Source organism: Meles meles, chromosome X (genome assembly GCF_922984935.1).
Source record: "Meles meles chromosome X, mMelMel3.1 paternal haplotype, whole genome shotgun sequence".
Classification (NCBI taxonomy): domain Eukaryota; kingdom Metazoa; phylum Chordata; class Mammalia; order Carnivora; family Mustelidae; genus Meles; species Meles meles.
This window is the reverse complement of record NC_060087.1, coordinates 98,119,827-98,140,041: the sequence shown is the minus strand read 5'-3', so window position 1 is coordinate 98,140,041 and position 20,215 is coordinate 98,119,827. Positions and strand designations below refer to the sequence as shown.

At 38.8% G+C, this 20,215-nt stretch overlaps 1 protein-coding gene across 8 annotated transcripts in view; it reads left to right on the top strand.

Annotated features, from left to right (window-relative positions):
* Positions 1 to 20,215, top strand: part of IL13RA2 (interleukin 13 receptor subunit alpha 2) — a 69,876-nt gene that overhangs the window by 39,181 nt on the left and 10,480 nt on the right. For 2 of the 8 annotated variants that reach the window (XM_045996323.1, XM_045996315.1), the window contains exons 1-8: positions 4,429 to 4,521; positions 7,462 to 7,594; positions 8,611 to 8,752; positions 11,352 to 11,475; positions 13,387 to 13,538; positions 14,889 to 15,042; positions 16,243 to 16,363; positions 19,126 to 19,310. In XM_045996323.1, the coding sequence (XP_045852279.1) occupies positions 11,385 to 11,475; positions 13,387 to 13,538; positions 14,889 to 15,042; positions 16,243 to 16,363; positions 19,126 to 19,310 (703 nt within the window). In that variant the 5' untranslated portion in view covers positions 4,429 to 4,521; positions 7,462 to 7,594; positions 8,611 to 8,752; positions 11,352 to 11,384. Of the gene's footprint in view, positions 1 to 4,428; positions 4,522 to 7,461; positions 7,595 to 8,610; positions 8,753 to 11,351; positions 11,476 to 13,386; positions 13,539 to 14,888; positions 15,043 to 16,242; positions 16,364 to 19,125; positions 19,311 to 20,215 lie in introns of those variants that run through there. The other 6 variants (XM_045996320.1, XM_045996318.1, XM_045996317.1 and 3 more) reach the window with 5 other exon arrangements.

The following is a 20,215-nucleotide window of genomic DNA, read 5'->3' as shown; positions in this document are numbered from 1 at the left end:
CAGAGACTGACGCTGGGCTCAATCTCACAACTGAGATCAGGTCATGAAACCTGGTCATGAAACTAAGAATCAGAAGCTCAACTAAGACACCCAGGCACCCCTATCATAAGCACTTTTAAAAAGTAAGCTTACAAGGTTACAAAACTGGTTTAATCTTCTGAGGGTTGCTGGAGGGGACGGGGGGTGGGTGGTGGTGGGAGGGATAACATGGCTGGACGATGGACATTGGGGAGGGTATGTGCTATGGTAAGTGCTGTGAAATGTGTAAGACTGATGATTCACAGACCTGTACCCCTGGGGCAAATAATACATTATACGTTAATTTAAAAAAAAAAAAAACAAAACTGGGGCGCCTGTGTGGCTCAGTGGGTTAGGCCTCTGCCTTTGGCTCAGGTCATGATCTCAGGGTCCTGGGATCAAGCCCCGCATCGGGCTCTCTGCTTGGCGGAGAGCCTGCTTCCCCCCCCCCTCTCTGCCTGCCTCTCTGCCTACTTATGATCTCTCTGTCAAGTAAATAAATAAATCTTTTAAAAAATAAAATGAATAAATAAATAAATAAACACTGGTTTAATCTTCAAGTGATCAAGTGATTAATCTGAAGCCAAAGAACTAATGAAAATGCATTGAGAAGAGAGAATGCTCCAGTGTTTTAAAAATGAGGACAGCCAGTGATCCAAAAATACATTAATTTCTACTTAATGGAAAAGAGAAACATCAGTCAGAAAAAGGAAAAGGGGAAAAAAACAGAATCAGAAGAGAAAAGAAAGTGGGAGCAGGTAGCGGGGGGGCATGAGGGAGAAGAAGCAAACAGCAAGAGCTTGAAATGATGGATTAGCTACCATTCATGGTCTGAGTCTCAGATATTCTGTAAGCCAGAATACAAATCCTCTTGCCTGGAGAGATGCACTTACTGGAACTCTGGGAGTATGTCCAGTTGTATTGTTTGATTCCTCAGTTTCAGTTTTCAACATATGATAAAGAGTGTATGTTCCTATTTTGCATTTTGAAATCAGGACAGGAACCAGAATCTCTGATATTTCTCGGGGCGCCTGGGTGGCTCAGTGGGTAAAGCCTGTGCCTTTGGCTCAGGTCATGATTCCAGTGTCCTGGGATCGAGCCCTGCATGGGGCTCTCTGCTCAGCGGGGAGCCTGCTTCCTCCTTCCTCTCTGCCTACTTGTGATCTCTCTCTCTGTGTCAAATAAATAAATAAAATCTTTAAAAAAAAAAAAAGAATCTCTGATATTTCTCAATTCAGATCTTCAATTATCTTTCTAGACTAACAGCTGAATTTTTTTATGCCTTATAAAAATAAAATTGTTTCTGATGATTTGTCAAAAGACAAATTTAGAAGGAAAAAAATGAAATCTCTTATTGCTCATAGAAAGTAAAGATGTTCTATAGTCTGGAGAAATGGTACTTTTTAAAAATATTATTTCATTAGAAATGCAAGAAGTTGGAGATAGCTTTGCAAAATAATTTGAACAGATGGAAACTATTTGTTAAAGTAATCACTGGTGAAACTAAACTTTGATAGGTTCTAGTTGCCCTAGAAAAAATGTTCCGCCTTGGTATGATACCCTTTCATATTACAATTCTAAACTACTCTGGCCTGCATCCCTCAAATAAGAACACCTGCCATTCCTGAACAGGTATGGCAAAAATCCAGGTATGGGTGGCGCACGCAGCAAGTTGTGCGTCTGACTCTTGGTTTTGGCTCCGGTTATAATCTCGGGGTTGTGAGATTGAGCCCCAAATTGGGCTGCACACTTAGCATATAGTCTGCTTAAGAGTTCTTTCTCCCTCAGGGCACCTGGGTGGCTCAGTTGGTTGAGTGTCCTACTCTTGGTTCCATCTCAGGTTGTGATCTCAGGGTCCAGAGTTTGAGCCCAGGCTCAGGGTCCCCACTCAGCGGGAAGTCTGCTTCCCTCTCCCTCTGCCCATCCCCCTGGCTTGGGCACACACACCTTCTCTCTGAAATAAAATAAATAAATTTTTTTTTTTTTTTTTTTACAGATTTTATTTACTTATTTATTTGGCAGACAGATATCTCAAGGAGGCAGAGAGGCAGGCAGAGAGAGGGGGAAGCAGGCTCCCTGCTGAGCAGAGAACCAGGCGTGGGGCTGGATTCCAGGACCCTGGGATCATGACCTGAGCAGAAGGCAGAGATTTTAACCCACTGAGCCACCCGGGTGCCCTACCCTCTGGATGTGCTCTCTCTCTCATATAAGTAAGTGAATCTTTAACAAAAAAAAAATCCCAGGAAAAAGTAGGATCAAACCTTCATGTGAGATGTTCTCCGTTTATGTTTTTAAGAGAGAAGAAATGTGTGATTGCCTTCTAGCAGGAGCACCTATGATCTCCCTAAAGGGACCCATGTTCCTTTATAGCAAACTTTTAGCAGAGTTAACTGTACTCATTGTCTCCATTGGCTCATCCATTCTTTCCTGAACCCACTTTCATCTGAGTTTTGCTTCAGATATTCCACCTGTTCCCTTATCAATGTCACCACCTATTTCCTATTTGCCAAATCCATTAGATTTTTTTCAGGTCTTATCTTGTCCAATCAGCAACTTTTGACATTATCTATCACTCTTTGAAATATTTTCTTTACTTGGTTTCTGGGGCATTACAAGCTCTAGATTTTCCTCTTATCTTCCTGGCCTCCCCTTAGTCTCCCTTGTTGGTACATCCTCATTTCTTTGACCTCAATATATTGGAGGGTCCCAGATCTCAGTTCTTGGTCCTCTTTTCTTTATTTCATTTCTTTTATACCCTGGGGGACTTTGGTTGTTCCTGTGCCTTTAGGTACTGTCTATATATGGGTGAGAGTCAAATATTTATCTATAGCTCTGCTCTTTCCCCTAATCTCCAGAGTCAAATATCCAACTATTCATCTTCCTCCCTTGGATGTTTAGTTAGGCAGCTTAAACTGAAACATATAAAGCTGATCCCTTGTCCATCATCCCCAGGCTACATGAATAATTACCCAGTTGCCCACAACAAAAATAGAGGCATCATCCTCTGATGGTCTGTACTCAGTCCATCAGTAGATCCTATCAGCATCTCCACTGCTATCAACTTGATCCCCATCACCATCAGCTTTAGCCTGTATTATTGCTTCTACCCTTTCCTTCCACACATGGTGTCACTATACTCACAACTGCCCAGCTGTCTCCCATTTTACTAAAATAAATGAGAAACTCATTACAATGGTCTACAGCCTGCCTATCTTTATGAGATGGTATAAACTTTTCCCTTTCCTATGGTACTGGTCTTGCTACTTCTAGAACTACTAATCTGATTCCCACCTCAGGGCTTTTGAATGGACTGTTCCTTCTATCTGGGAGACTCTTCTTCATGAATCCTTTACCTGATTCATTTCTTCACTTCGTTGAGGTCCTTTAAGCCACTTTTTCAGAGAGACATTCCCTGACCACCCTATCTCAAAGGAGCCCTCATTACTCTCATTCATATTATTTTGCCTTATTTTTCTTTATAAAAATCAAAATTAGAAATTATAATTATCTGATATGTTTATTGTCTCTGTCCCATACTAGAAAATTCTAGGAGGGCAGGTTTTTTTTGTCTTGTACACTGCTATATCCCTCATGCCCGGAAGAGGGCCTGGCATGTAGTAGGCTTTCAAAACTAATTATTAGGGGCGCCTTGGTGGCTCAGTGGGTTAAAACCTCTGACTTCAGCTGAGGTCATGGTCTCGGGGTCTTGGGATCCAGCCCCACATCCGGCTCTCAGCTCAGCAGGGAGCCTGCTTCCTCCTCTCTCTCTCTCTGCCTGCCTCTCTGCCTACTTGTGATCTCTGTCTGTCAAATAAATGAACAAAATCTTAAAAAAAAAAACCAAGTAATTATTAAATAATGAATACCTGATAGAAATATTCATATGTTTTTCTTAGCATTCCTTACTATAATCGATGGTATTATATGTGATATAATACCATATTTTCATGTATTTGCAGTTTATACCTCATGGACATGAAGAAATATACTGGTAGAATAACCTCAAAGTCATATAAACCCTGCTGTGGTGGGGCTCCTGGGTGGCTCAGTCCGTTAAGCATTTGTCTTCGGCTCAGGTCATGATCCCAGGGTCCTGGGATCTGGTGCATCTGGTTCCTTGCTTAGTGGGGAGTCTGCTTCTCCCTCTCCTTCTGCCTGCCTCTCCCCCTGCTTGTGCTCTCTGTCAAATAAATAAGTAAAATCTTAAAAACAAAAAACAAAAACAAAAAAAACCCTGGTGTGGTACATTTTGTATTCTGTTTTTACTTAATTGGAGGGGGTGGGGCACACTGTATTATTTACTTTTGAAGTTGTTACGCGAAGTTACACGAAGTGAATGTTTTGAGTACACAGTGTTTGCTTGCTGACAAGTATTTGGGAGCATCTGGTAGTGGGGAGAAGGGTGTTGAACAAAAGAGATTGTTTTGCCAGCTCCAGAGAAGTGGTGCCTTTCAAGATGCTGCATTGCTTTACAGCTGTGACTTCACTTGAATAGAGTGTAAGGTATATTTCATAATAACAATTTGACCTGTTCTAGGAAGTGGATGAAGTGGGGGCTTTTCTTAAAGGGTTATAAAAGCCTATTGGTGTTTTTGTGGGGTGGGATTATAAACTAATAAAGTTCTGACCGTCTCAGATTAGGGACTGATTCTGAAATGTGCAAACTGCTTCATGAATTAACACTATAAAACTGGCAGTGGCTATTGTAACTCAAAACTGAATTCACTGGCTTTGTGCATGCTTTCTGAAACTTGTTCGCTGGATGAACTCAGGGTGTCATACAGGAAATCATCTACAGAAAGAATATTTTCTTGTATACAGTGTTAGAATGTAATGTTGTCAAGGGCACAAATATAATCATATTATAGATAACCAGTTTTTAAAGTGGTGTGTGTTGAAAAGAGATCCTACCTGTATTTCATTGCTCTACAATGACTTTTATCATTCAGCATGTGCCTAACGTTTTTGTGTATTTTTGTGGGCGGTCACTTACACTTGACTAGTGGCCAAGTATGAGGAATCTGCCTGATTCAAAGTTGTGTGTGTGTGTGTGTGTGTTTGAAAGTACACAGTCATCTTCAGCATTCTTTATGAATTACTCCACTGAAACTTAAATTGAATTTGACTCACCATTAGTTCATATGCTGATTATTCCACATATTGATCTCAGCATGTTATCAGGCCTCAGGATCTGGCAGGTTCCAGAGGTGCTGATTATAATGCCGAGTCATGGCCATAGGCCAGAAGCTGTGACTAGACATTTGTGCATGTCGGGTGGTCTCCTGGAAAGGAGGTCAGTTATTTGGGAAGCTAGTACTTTTGAGTGACATCCTGAAACCATGCATGGATACACAGCAGATTAACTAATGAAACAGAGTGATATCCCAGGGATAACTTGTTGGAGAGGAAATTTAGCTTCACTAAAGTGAGATTAGTTGAAAGGCAGCATTATATGTTAAAAGGAACACAGTCTTTAAGAATCAGATATACACATCTTCTCTTGCTTCAATTATATGACCTTGAGTACTTTAACTTTTCTGAGCCTCAAATGACTCATTTGTAATATTGGGATAATAATACAGTAACTATCAATGTTCGTGAGACCTAAGTGAGCTAATCCTTATTGATGTGGTTTTAGAATATAGTTGTGGAGTTAAGTCTGAAGCCAATGACCAAGGAAGAATTCTTGGGAGGTCTTTGGTGCAAAAAGGTGTTTTATTAAAGCATGGGGACAGTATCCCTGAGCAGAAGGCACTGCTGCAGAGTCTTGACGAGAGGCTGATTTGATACTCTGGAGTTGGAAGAAGTAAGGAAAAAGAGGTTACAAAAGGATATTCATATGTTAAAGAAGAACCTCCCAATACGGGAGGCCTGGCTATTATCAAGTTAAGGTTGTTTTTACCTCTGGCAAGGTATTAACATTAAGATAGTTGGGAGATTCCTGGAAGAATGTCACACCTGTCGCACCCTGGAGTGGGGCGGGGGAGAGGCTGCTGGGTGTCAGTTTACGCTTTTCTCTTTTGCTAGCCTTCTGTTCCTCATCACGTATCAAGCATCTGGCACAGAGCTTGGCACCTGGTGAGAGTTTAAAAAACTATAGTTCCTGTTATTATTATTTTCTAAATCCCCTGATAAATTTGGTACTAGAGCCCAGATCTCCTAGTCGGTGTGCCTTCTCACTTAAGACCACATAAATTGTTTTGTCCGCAGATGAGATTTAAGCCTTTGCCATCACCCCACTTTTCTGTTTTTCTCTCCTCAAGCTGTACTTCCCACTTTCCCATTTTCTTTTTCTCCACGCCCTATTCTTACTTACTGCTTTGGCAGATTTTTTTTAAGATACCTTAAGTAATGTGAATGGAAAGTCTCAAATTTTGTAACACTGGTTTCTCAGTCTAATGGCAGCATAAATGACATGGCCATACTTTATGTGGTTTTTTTAGAGATCACTTTAGTGGCATTACAAAACTCCATTACTATTTGTCTCTGCAACTTGCTCACTGCCTTTATAAATGAAACAAGAAGCTGTGGTCATTTCAGATACTTTGGAATAGTCTTTTTGTATTTCTTTGTCAAGGCAGAAATGGAACTTTTCCACAAAGCCATATTATGTAAGTGACTGCATTCTTAGGCTTGCAGCATTTCTGTCCCTTACTTCTTTTACCTTGCCTTTCCATAAAGATTGTATCAGACCTGGGATCTTGTGCCAGTCATATCTCTTCTTTAAGCTGCAGTATTACTGCCTGTAAATATGTAATACCAACCTTATACACTTGCAGATTTCTTAGAATAATTTAAGAAGTTCTTTGTAAACTGTAAAAGATAAGCAGAATGTGTGAAGTTTTTGTTATTAAGACAAGTATCAGTAAAGGCAACTGATGATCAATAAGGGTAGTGGAAGTTGGAGGTTGATAACTGTCTGCTTATCAACTGTGGACGGATCGATTTTCCTGAATTAATAGGAGCAAATATGTAGGGTTACAGCAAGTTATTTTCAAAATTGTGATTCGTAGCAAGGTGCTCAGAAGCAAAGTCCTCCTAAGCATACAGAGCAATTTAAGTCTTCTTATAGTCCTTTCACACACATTGTTTCCTTTAGTCTTCAGCACGGATCTGCCAGGCTGGTGTCATTACCTCTATTGTATAAATGGGAATTGAATTATAATTTGCTTCCAGGAACATTTGTGGTTGAGGCAGTGCTGAAATCCCAGTTGATACTTAGGCCATTGTGCCTTTTGTTTTAACAAGTTCCTCAGCTATATATCTGTTTGTTTATCCAAAGATTAATTAGTCCTGTCAGCTTTTACATTCCCTGCTGTAATTCTAAATTTGTTTTAGATGCTTTTAGCCTCACCCATAACCTCCCTGTTTTGTGAATTGAAGAATCCATATCCTGGCCTGCTGGCTATTTCAGGAACACTATTTTTTTTTTTTTTTCCCCAGTGTGCTTGTTCATCAGACAGGAAGGGAAGTGTTAGAGATTCTAATTAATGTCTCCAAAGTGAAGAAGAGAAAAATAAGAAGGACCTGTGATAATTGCCTATGATAATTCATTTCTTGAGAAACCATATTATTGGTAAGTACCTGGAGTTTCTCCAGTCATGCAAGGATTATCTTCGTCCAACTCCTAGAACAAGGGAATTATGTAGCATGGCTTTGAAGAGGTGGGGAAGTGAGGCTGAAAACAGGAAATAGTTTAGGCTTACCATTCCAAAGGAGATTCTCAGCGGGAAACTGTTTAAGCAATAGTGTTGTGTGAAACTGAGTGGGTAGAAACAGGAAGCTGCCCTCCACATTAATCTTAACAGTGGAAAATGCCTAGCCTAGTGGTTGTCATCAAGGACTCTGGGTACTAAACTGTCTGGATTCAAATCCAAGCTTCATCATTTATGGTCCGCGTGACTTACAGGAAGTTTTTTAATTTCTCTGTGACTCAGCTTCTGGTCTTTAAAATGGAAATGAAAATAGTATGTGCATCCAAGGCTGACTATGAGTATTATATGATATAATGTATGTATGGTGCTTAGCACAGAGTAGTGCCTGGAATGTTGCGAATGCTGGATAAATAGTAGGAGGATTGCTATTATTATGGATATTATGAGTTGTCACTTATACTTTGTATCCTGGACAAGATTTACGTGGAAATGCATCTGGAAAAAAGAAAAAAAAAATGCTCAGTGAAAGCTTTTTCAATTATTATTCTGCCAAAAAGGTCATGATGGTAAAACTGTGTGCTGGGTTGATGGTTTGGGTGGTGAAAGTAGGCTGAACAAGGTTAGGGGAGGCTTCTGGTAAAATGGGCTCAGCACAGACTCCTTATAACAAGAAAATTTATTGTTTAGTCAGTGGAAAGGGATCATGAGATCTGGTTTTCAGTCCTACCTCTGGCACACAACAATAAGTTGTGTGAGTCTGGACAGTTCATCTACCTCTCTTGGTATGTCCTCATTTTTAAAAATAAGGAGTTAAGACCAGGTGGGGTTTGTTGTTAACTGTGGTTGTTAACTGTGGGCTGGGGTGGAGAGTTTACCAGAAACTGTTTCAAATTTTGTATGTCTGTGTTTTCATCCCCTATTTTCCCTTTGCCTTCAGGTTCCTTCCCCTCTTGTGAAAACTCCTGTCTTTCCTGGTAACCACACAGTACGTAAAGCACCTCATTGCTCAAGTGGCAATCTTGTAACCCAGAAGCCAAGGAAAGAGTTGTCTTCACATTCATTTGTATGAGAAAGTCTAGGTGGGGCCCTAAATGCATTGTAATTCAGGGGACTCCTTTCACAAGTTTATAGAAAAGTGACTCAGGAAGCGACTATTCCATTTCCTACCTTTGCTTAAATGTGTTGGGCTGATGTAGGAAATATGCGATTTGGTAGCCTAAATCAAATTTCAGTAGCCTATAAAAGGAGCAGAAACAAGGGATTTTTAACTCTCACCATTTGTGCTGCACATGACACAGGTCTGTGAAAATATATAAGGACAGATTGATAAGGAAGGCAGAACTTCAAGATCTTTCTGGGAGCAGTTTAAGGGAGTTGTGATTGGATTTGTCCTTATTAGGAAAGGATTTCTCTTTGTCAGACCTACGTGCTGCCATAGATGAGAATGTAACCAGAATGTTCATCTCAATCCATGAGAGCAGCTCTGTGGAAGATCTGTTGACAGGCCTACCGACTACTTACAGATACTTTAGAGGACAGAAATGGGTTTGCATGTGGGCAGAGAGGAATTGAGGGAGATTTATTTGATCTTAGTGTAAGGGCCTATTTAGCCAGAGCAGCTCCATCCGGTTAAACAGTGATTTTGTTGTTTATGCAGTAAAACTTAAACTGACCCTGCCCCCCCCCCAACTTACTTAAAAACAAGTCCCAGAAACCAGTCCCAGGTAACAAAGCCCAAATACAAGGGTGGGTCAGGCCAGGTGGAGACATCCAATCAGTGGGGGCGCATACTGTCTCCCTAGTTACCAAGGAGTATGGGCCCCGCCCTCTGGGAGCCTTTTGGGCGCTAATTCTGACCAAGGTGATAGGGTAGGTCAAATAGCTACTAGGGTAAATTGTAATTCAATTGGCCACCCATGTGTGACCTAGCATGACTGCAGCTTTCTCTGTGTGTTACAATCTGATTGGCCACCTGTGCGTGGCCAGGCCCAACCACATGGCCTTTACCCTTAAAAGCTAGTCTGTAAGGCAGAGAGAGGTCGCCTCTTTGCAAGAGACGGCCCTGGCTGGTCAGTTTGATTCTCGATGCTTGGCGTGAAATAAAGCTTTGCTTGACCTTCGTTTTGTATTAGTCTCGCTCCTTTGACCATGGACCCAACATTAGTAAGAGAAATGCTATTCTCTTATGATTTTATGAGACATAGAAAAAAAAGAGCATGGTGTGGACTCAGCCTGGCTAGCTAATTAAAGGAAGACTTAAATGCTGGAGTCCCAGAGGAAGGTTTCATAACCCTCAAATGTGTGGGATCCAGCATAATAGGGTGGAAGTACACTGGGTTAGGGATCATGTTTCTGTCTTATTTCCAGCTCTGTTACTAACTTGCTGTGTAATCTTGGGCAAGTCTGAGTTTTACTTCCCAACATATAAATGAGGCTGGGCTAACATAGCCTCCAAAATACATGGCTGGCTTTAGTAGTTTAATCTCAAGTTTCTGTGTTATAATAATTGAAACCTAGCAACATTAGAATGTTACAGACGGTCCAGGTAGGTTGAAGAGGGTGGTATAGGGAGAGAGGGTCTCCCCTGCTTAATGAATTTATATAAGAGAAAAGAAAGGTAATCACTGAATATTGGTATAGTGACCTTTACTCCTTAACTTCCTGTGAAATTGTTTGTTCCAGGAGTATAGACTCAAGGAGAAGTATAGAATTGGGAGTAGTGATTTTTCTTTGAAAGAAGAGTGGTTTTTGATTAAGTCGTTATGTGGAGACATGAATCCTTTACATTTCGGTCATACAACCAATATTTTTCAAGAATGTAAAGACTATTAAGTTATATTCTACAACAGTGAAGTGTTGTTTTAAGAAACAGGTGAAAAGTAAGATTTGCTTTTTAGAGAGGTCATTCTGGCTGTATGTGGTATGGAGGATGGTTTGGAGACAGAAGAGACTGGATAATGAAATCCTAATGATAAGTTCCTCATCTTGGAAGGGGTAGTGATAATGGGAGAGGTTGTATGGGAGAGGGAGAAGTTGAACTCCCAGGTTTCTGGTTTGGGCAACTGGGAAGATGAGAATGCTATTTACTGATACAGCAAACAGAAACAGAGTAGAGGATGATGGTTTAATACTTATGGAGCAAAAAAAGTCTGAGGCTTTGGTGTAGGTTCTGTGCTTTCTTGGTAATCAGACAACTTTCAAATGCTTTTTTATCTCAGAAAAGAGTATATGTATCAGTGTATTTTGTTGCTAGGGGAGAGGGTTGCTATGGACATTAATGATGTCATAACTCCCACTGTGATCCAATAAGGACACTCTGGTGGGTCTGATTCAGTCTTCAGGCTTAAGGCTATTTGAAGTTATCCTATCCTGGCCAGAGCATGTGATGTATGGAAAAGTCTATGTTGGGGGGCCGATATGAAGGGATACAAGCAGTTATATGTTTATGTTTGTTTTGCTTTTTTTTTTTTTTTAACTGTTAGGGAAAAATGAGCCTAGAATCCTCCCTTTCTAGGTTATTGGTTCCAAACCTGATTTTTTCTGTTTCCATGGTTCAAAGGGGCACAGTTTTCCTAATTCCTAGTTGAAGGCACACAGAGTTATCAAATGTGTTTTTAATCGCATTTAGTCTTAGTTATTTGAAGTAAGATAAAGTTAAAATGTATTTTTCCTTCTTAGAGTGGAAATTTCAAGGTATTTAATCTTGGAGAAATGGCTTTTGTTCATTTGGATGTGAGACACTTCTGTACCCTGCTTATTTGCACAACGTTTGTCTCTGTGCCTTCAAATGCTGAGATAAAAGGTAAACCAAAAATGGAGTAGTTTTAAGATTTAGGATATTAACTGTCTTTTCAACTTACCCTGTGGAAGTGCATAACAAGTAGATAGATTATTACTGGAAATATTTTAGGAAGTCCATACACAAAAGATATGTTCTTACTAGCCAACCTCATGTTTAAGGTAACTAATGGTAACAAACATTTTGCAGGATAAAAGTCAAACTAAAAGACACTTTAAAGACCTTTTCATATAGTCTTCTAAGAAATAGGTTAATTATCTGAAATCTCATTGCCTAATACTCAACGAACTGGAAACTTATTTGTGGTCCTTAATCTTTGAGATAGATAAATATGGAAAAATATAGAGATTTAAAGGGAGTTGGGGGAAATTGGAGGGGGAGACAAACCATGAGAGACTGTGGACTCTAAGGACCTAACTGAGCATTTTGGAGGGGCGAGGGGTGGGAGGTTGGGTGAGCCTGGTGGTAGGTATTGTGGAGGGCACGTATTGCATGGAGCACTGGGTGTGGTGCATAAACAATGAATTCTGGAACACTGAAAAGAAATTTAAAAAAATAAAATTTTTTAAAAAGTAAAATTTAAACATAATTACAGAATTATTAAATCATGTCTACTGAATTTTCCTTATTGCAGAAGGTAATCAGAATAATTCATTTCACAAAGACTTGTAACGGTAAGAATTGAAACAATAGGATTGTCATTTTATCCTCAATAGAGACATTCTTTATTGGTACCTGGTGGGGGTCCCATGTCAAATCATAATTTGTACCACAAATTACAAATCTTTCTGTAGATTGTTTTCTTCACCTTAATATGTATCATGAGAGGCATTAAAATGAACAAATCGGCAAAAATGAAAGGAAATTATGAGCAGAAAGGCAACATGAGGGCAGTACTATAGTATTATTAGATTTGCTAGTGAGAAAATTTATAGAATTACTTGTTTGTTTGCTTTTTACACCACCAGCTGGGGCAGCCATTGCCGTCCGCTGCTCCTCCCGACAAATAAAATGGGCTTTTTACTCTCCTCAGCTGCCTGACACTTTTTCTTAAGTCCTTCTGAAGAGTGGCCCTAGTTTTCCCTGGGATAGTAATGAACTTTAGTTGGAGATTCAATTAACCAGAATGGAATGACAAGATCTGCTTGTTCTAATCCTTAAGGCATTAAGCCATAGTAGTCATATTTTACATTTTCTATCCCTTTTGTGTTGTATGCATGTAGTAAACACTGAATTAATACTGATTGGTTCTTGGTATTAGAGAGATTTATGTAATAAAGTGTTCCCATCTTAGGCCAAATTCTGGTCTATATAACCACAGAGATAACTCCATGTTCAATTGCCTGTTTCTATGAAAACTTAGTAGCTAGGTAGGCAAAGTCATATTTGCATATAGCAGTAATCTAGACTTTTTAACAGCTTTATTGATATGATTTCCATAATATAAAACACAGACTTTTAAAGTGTACTGTTGAGTGGTCTGTAGTATCTTCACAATATACTTGTTTAACAGCCCCAACTACTCAATGTCAGAATATATCCCCTTCCCCAAAGAAATCAAATATTTATAGAGTAGTCATGTGTTATTTTTCCTTTCCTCCAGCTCCTGGCTACCACTAATTGACTTTTGTCTCTACGGATTTGCCTATTATGAATATATCATATAAATTGGTCTTATGTGATCTTTTGTGATTGACTTCTTTCAAATTAGCTTAATGCTTACAGGGCCTTTGGATGTTGTAGCGTGGATCAGTACTTCATTCTTATGGCTGAATAATATTCCATTGTATAGATGTACTACAGTTTATTTATCCATTCACCACCTGGTGGACATATGGAAGTAATCTAGATTTAGCAAATTTTGTTGTAAGATACAGGAAAAAAAGTAAAAATATTTTATTGATTTTATTTCAGTTAATCCTCCTGAGGATTTTGAGATAGTGGACCCTGGATATTTAGGTTATCTGTCTTTGCAATGGCAACCTCCACTGTTTCTGGATAATTTTAAAGACTGCCCAATAGAATATGAATTAAAATACCGAAACATTGGTAGCAAATATTGGAAGGTAAGTAAGTGTGATTATTAGGACCTTTCTTATAATTTTTGATGTCAGTGTCCACTCTGAATCCTGTATCTCAATAGCTATTGTTATTATTTTTTTTTTAAGATTTATTTATTTGACTGAGAGAGAGAACACAAGTAGGCAGAGTGGCAGCAGAGGCAGAGGGAGAAGCAGGCTCCCCTTTGAAGAGAGATCCCAGTGTGGGCCTCCACCCCAAGACCCTGGGATCATGACCTGGGCCATAGGCAGACACTTAACTGACTGAGCCACCCAGGCGCCCCCTCAATAGTTACTGTTAAGAAATAACAAGCTGCCATGCCTGCTGCTATCGCCTGTGTATCCTGCCACATCTATTTTTACCCCACCCAGTATTAAGACTACCATTAGAAGTATAGGAAAAAAAATTTGATTCCATGGAAAATAGACTTGAAGAATACTTACACATTTTACTGTATTTTATGGTTACATACATACCTATATAAGGGTCTTATATAGGCTATTGGACCATAAGCTTTTTCTTTGTTGGAATTAAGCCTTATTTATCTTTGTACTTGCCCCCCAGAACACGGCATAGTTCTTTGCATATATTATAGTAAGTGTTCAGTGAAAGTTTATTGACTTATTAAGGACATAGTCAAGCATGTTGAAAGATTTCTATTGTATGAGGCATACTGTTAGCTTCCTCAATTCATAGGTAGTTTCAAGAGACAATTCAAGTACAACATTTATTGAGCAACATTTTGTGCCAGGCAGTTGGCTAGGTATCAAGAATACAAGGATAAATGACATGATTGTAGCCCTCTGGGAGCTCATAATTTGTCTGCCTTTCTCCAGTTGCCTCCAAGGTTTTACTGTATATGGTTCCTAAAGAGTTCAAATGATACTTGAAGTGTGATTAGATCATTTGTCATGTAATAGGCATATGGTATCTGAAAATTATCTCTTGATTTCAAGTTCCTTATAGCTCAAGATCTTGCCATAGAGACTCTTCTTCTCCAGAGTTTTTTGGGGTTATTTGTGGTTTTGTTTTGTTTGTTGTCATCGTTTGTTTTTCAGTAGGTTCTACACCCAGCATGGGGCTTGAACTCACCACCCCAAGATCAAGAGTCCCATGCTCTACCTATTAGACCAGCCAGGCACCCCTGGTTTATTTTGTATAAGATGTTAAAATTCTCAAATGATACAATATGCAGAAATGAGTCTGCCAAGAATATATCTAGGACATTGTATCTGATAATCATTAGGAATTTCTTAGATATTGGGAACACTCCCGGGTGACTTCTTAGCCCTAATAATGTGGCTCATGATGCTGTCACTGTAAGTTTGACTTTGTCTCATCTTCTTATCAAACAGACCATCATTACCAAGAATCTACATTACAAAGATGGGTTTGATCTTAACAAAGGTGTTGAAGCAAAGATACACACACTTGTGCCAGCACAATGCACAAATGGATTGGAAGTTCGAAGTTCATGGTCAGAAGCTACTTATTGGACATCACCAAGAGGTTAAAATAAAGCTCTCTCTTCATATTTAATACTGTCAGAACAACCCATACAGGGCATAAGGCCCTTAACCCTTATTTACCAGATTGTACGTATAAATGAAAGTGTGGCAGCAGATAGAATTCTTAGGAGTGGGTGACTGGCCTTTTTGAATCCTTTAAACCAGCAAAGAAATTTGGCAAAACCTGCATCTTACTACGTTAATATAGTTCCCAGTTTTGTTTTATTTTGTTTTGTTTGAGGATTTTATTTATTTATTTGACAGACAGATATCACAAGTAGGCAGAGAGAGAGGAAGGGAAGCAGTCTCCCCCCTGAGCAGAGAGGCGGATGCGGGGCTCGATCACAGGACCCTGGGATCATGACCTGAGCCGAGGGCAGAGGCCACCCAAGTGCACCTATAGTTCCCAGTTTTGAGTCATATTAGTAAATACATACGTATTTGCTCAACTGCTCAGAGCATCCTAGAATAATTTTTATTTTTAACTTTTTTTTTTTTTAAAGACCCCAAATAGCCAAAGGATTCTTTTTTTTTTTTTTTTTAAAGATTTTATTTACTTATTTGACAGAGAGAGATCACAAGTAGGCAGAAAGGCAGGCAGAGAGAGTGAGAGGGAAGCAGGCTCCCTGCCGAGCAGAGAGCCCGATGCGGGGCTCGATCCCAGGACCCTGAGATCATGACCTGAGCCGAAGGCAGCGGCTTAAACCACTGAGCCACCCAGGCGCCCCTATTTTTAACTTTTTTTATTTTTAAAGATTTTTTATTTATTTGTTTGACACAGAGAGAGAGCAGGAGAGCACAGGCAAGGGGAGCAGCAGACGGAGAGGGAGAAGCAGGCCCCCGCTGAGCAGGGAGCCTGATGCAGGGTTCAATTCCAGGACCCTGGGCCCATGACCTGAACCGGAGACAGTTGCCCAACCAACTGAGCCACCCAGGCACCCTGCATCCTAGAATTATTAATTTAGTACCTTTGCATATGCTTACACTAGTACCATTAAATGAGCCTTCAAAAGTTTTTTGATTTTTACATGCCCCATTACAGTGAAGTGACTTTTAATAATTTCCTTTTGGAATATTCCTGATTATATATTGATTGCTAAATGAAATGGAGAGATCTAAAGAAATGAATTAAATTGCATAGTGATTTCCTAAATTATTCATAACCATGCCTTCAAGCATTGATAGTTCATTCATTCTTTAGGAAATGAGGATACCAAAGTTCGGGAAATGGACTGTGTATATTACAACTGGCAACATTTACTCTGTTCTTGGAAACCTGGTGTGAGTGCCCATTTGGTTACCAATTACCAATTGTTTTACTGGTAAGTATTTTTATAATAAGAATTCCATATTAAGAAAGTATCTACAAAAATTATAGTATGAGTAACTATATTTTTACTAAATTAAATTTATTATTTTTCAGAGTTGCATTTATGATGAAGGTTGCTTACAATTATTTGGGGTTTTCAAGGGGAATAAGTAGGTTTAGGCTGTAGCTTCTGGAAGTCACTTTATGGGTGACATAGGAATGCAACACTGTTCCTGTACTGGATTAAATTTTGTATCCTTTAGATATATAGGATTATAACCTAAAAAGTTTTGGCATATTTTATACTCTCTCCTTTTAAAAAAACAGGTACCTATTAACGCTGAATCCTTTTTCTGACTTCCCTTTTTTAACTATCGCTGAGGCTGTAAACTTAGCGCCATCTGAATCTTGTATCTCCTTCATTCCTTCATTGTTTCACGATAACATTGTTCACTGCATTCTGACACTGCTTTCCAAGGTTGCACATCTGTTCTTCACTTCCCATCTCTACTATAAGAACTCTACTGGAGGCTCACCTCTGTTCCACAACTGGATGACTCCCATAGTTTCCCAAATGATGGTCTCTGCTTCCAGTCTCTTCCCTTCCTATTCATTCTGCACAGTGTAGCCAGATTTATCTTCCTATATTGCTGTTTTCATATATCAAAAACTTCCAGTGGCTATTCATTGCTCCAGGATAAAAATCTAGTCTGGCATTCAAATGTCTGCCTCACTTTATCTCTGCTCTTCCAACATTACCTTCTACTATCACTGGTGTGAGTGTTCCACTCCATTTAGACCCATCTCTGCCTTTTTTTCCTCACCTCTGTTATGATCTTTTATGCCTTTGTGTGCATTACTATCTGGAATGCCCTCTGGCTTTCTCACTAACCCTTACCCATCACCCATCTTTCAAGGCCCATCTGGTATTCAGTTTCATTAACTCTTTACTGATCACATCAACTTCTGTTCAGTTTTTCTCCAAACTATTACTTATTTTAGCTCTTAATTCCTTGTCCGGATGACATTTAACTTTTTGTCATATATATGTGATTTGTCTGGTTCCTTAAATTTTCAAGTGATTAGTGGGCACGAACTGTTTCTTACATTTCTTTTCACTATCTCTGCTGTGCTATGCCTATCATAGATCATCACAAAATATTCATTAGAGTATTGGTACATTGATAAATATGTATCAGAATTTATGCATTTATTAAATAACGTTAAAAAACAAGAGAGGACAAAGTGTTACTCTTTGTGTTTCAGGCCCAAATTATCATGGCTTTTTTCTTTAGACAAATCACAAGACATAACTGATAAGCCATAAGCTATTGAGAATACTGAGAACTGGGTTCTAATGCCTGCTCTGTCATCATTGAGTTTGGTGGTCTTGGGCAAGCCATTTTCCTTTCTGGGGTTTCTTCATCTGGAATTGGCTGGGTCAATCTCTGCAGTCTAAATTATTTGTTCATTAATTCAACAAATATTAAACAATTATAAAATGCCAGGCACTGTTCTAGATAAAAAGGCCAAAAGTATGCCCTTTTATACATTGTAGCTCATATTTAACATAGCTTTATCCTCATCTTAGTAGCAAGGGGTAAATATTGACATCTTAGAAACTGGAAAATAAGGTTGCCATGAGGCTTCACACTGGCACATAGTAAATCTGGGTAAAGTCAAGCCTGAAACTCAAGTCTCCCAAACATAATTTGATGAACTAACCAAGAGACTATAACTTTGCAAAATCTGCCCAAAGTAAATACTTGACTACTTGAAAAGGGAAATTAAAGCTTATTATAGAATGCTTGTATTTTCTTCCCTCTCTCTAGCTATTGTATTAAAAAATAAAGTAATTTTCACTATCATAAAGTTCTTTTATCACCCTCCTCATGCAAATACATAACAACTTGGGATAAAATACAAACAATGGAAACAAACTGACTACTTGGCAAAAAGTGAATTCAGTAAAGTCTGGCTATTTGTATCAGCACCTGATCAGCTGCTAGCTTGGCCTAATTTCAAGAGGGATTTTGGCTGCTTTTACAGATGTCACGTTTTGCATTGCAAAATATAATTTAGGAAAATAAGCCAGACATTTGTGTTTTGAAAATCAGTAGGGAAATCCACCCTAATTCCCATTAGCTTTATTACTGGAAAGAGGTTAACTTTCAATTATACGGCAACATTTCTTATGAAAGAGAGTGGGAAATTAGATATTTATTTGCCAGACAGCTCTTTTTCTTTTTGACCCCTCTGCTGGCTTTTCTGAGGCTTAGCTCTTGATGTATATTATGTCTTCAGAGGACTTTCATTCATTTTATTAAACATAGCAGTATTTTGTAAGTCTGCTTTTTAGATGTGCTTTCTTCTAATATAAGTTCTCCAGTACAATATTAAAAGAGCAGTATCACCCAGCATTATATATTTAAACCCCAGGTTTTTTTTAATAGAAATCTTACTCTTTGATTCGCAAATCCTGTGGGCAAGTTAATATCACTTCAATACATGAGTAAGAATCCTTGCCTTATCCTCGATATTTTGTAAAGACTCCCCATCAGATTGTAATCTCCATGAAATTATCGAATATGCTTTCTTTATTATTATATCTCTAGCACATAGCATAGGATTTGGCACAGAGTTGGTGCCCAATAAATATTGAATGTTATTAAATGATTTTTTTATTCACTTGGTATCTTAAAATAATTGAAAACTGAATACCATGATACTTTAAGATATTGGGAAGCACAATTCTTACAATACCTCTTTTTACAGGTTTGAGGGCTTGAAGCATGCAATACAGTGCCCAGATTACATCAAGGCTAATGGAAAAAATACAGGTTGCAGGTTTCCCCATTTGGAGTCATCAGACTATAAAGATTTCTATATCTGTGTTAATGGATCATCAGAATCCCATCCTATCCAACCCAGCTATTTTATTTTTCAGCTTCAAAATATAGGTGAGTTAAACAACTTTAAAATGTTTCTAGTTTAAGCCATTTACAATCACATGGAAGAGAAGAGATGGAGACAAAGATATAGAAAAAGTTATGGAAATGCAAAGCCTGAGAAATGAGGGCCAAGAGAGCATATGAAGAAGCTCTTATTAAATATAAAAGTACAGGAATAAGGAATTGAATCAAGAATTTTTTTAAAATTTTTATTTAGAATTTATAATTTATTCCCTAGCTTCAAAGGGTTGGTCTGCTGTAAAGTATTTTTGTCTAGTGTTAATGATGGAGTAATTATAGAATCCCTTATTCCCACATCTTAATGCACAAATGGTTGGATATTCTGAGTTGGAGTTCTTAGTTCTAGTGTTATAATAATGTCAGGTTTTAGAGTCAGCCATACCTGAATCTGAATCTTAGATTTACCAGTTTATAGCTGTATGACTTTGGGCGAGTTACTTTTAATGTCTGTTTCAATTTCCTTATCAGTAAAATGAGGATGATAGAGGACACTTCATAGGTCTATTGTGAGACATGAGTGAGATTTTTTTTTTTTTTAAAGATTTTATTTATTTGAGAGAAAAGCGAGCAAGAGAGAGCATGTGCAGAGTGGTGGGGGGAGGGAAGAAGGAGAAGCAGTCTCCCTTGTTGAGCAGGGAGCCCAAAGAGGGGCTCCATCTCGGGACCCTGGGATCATGACCTGAGCTGAAGACAGACGCTTAACAGACTAAGCCATGTAGACACCACCATGAGTGAGTTTATGATGTTACATCCCTGGTTCAGTGCCTAACACATCATAAGGTCTAAATGAGAGTTAGCTATTGATAAAAATAGTAGTGGTAATTGTTGTGGCAGTTCCTAATGCTACCAAATGGAAAAATGACTGTAATGATTTGGATCTTCTAAGTTTTCTT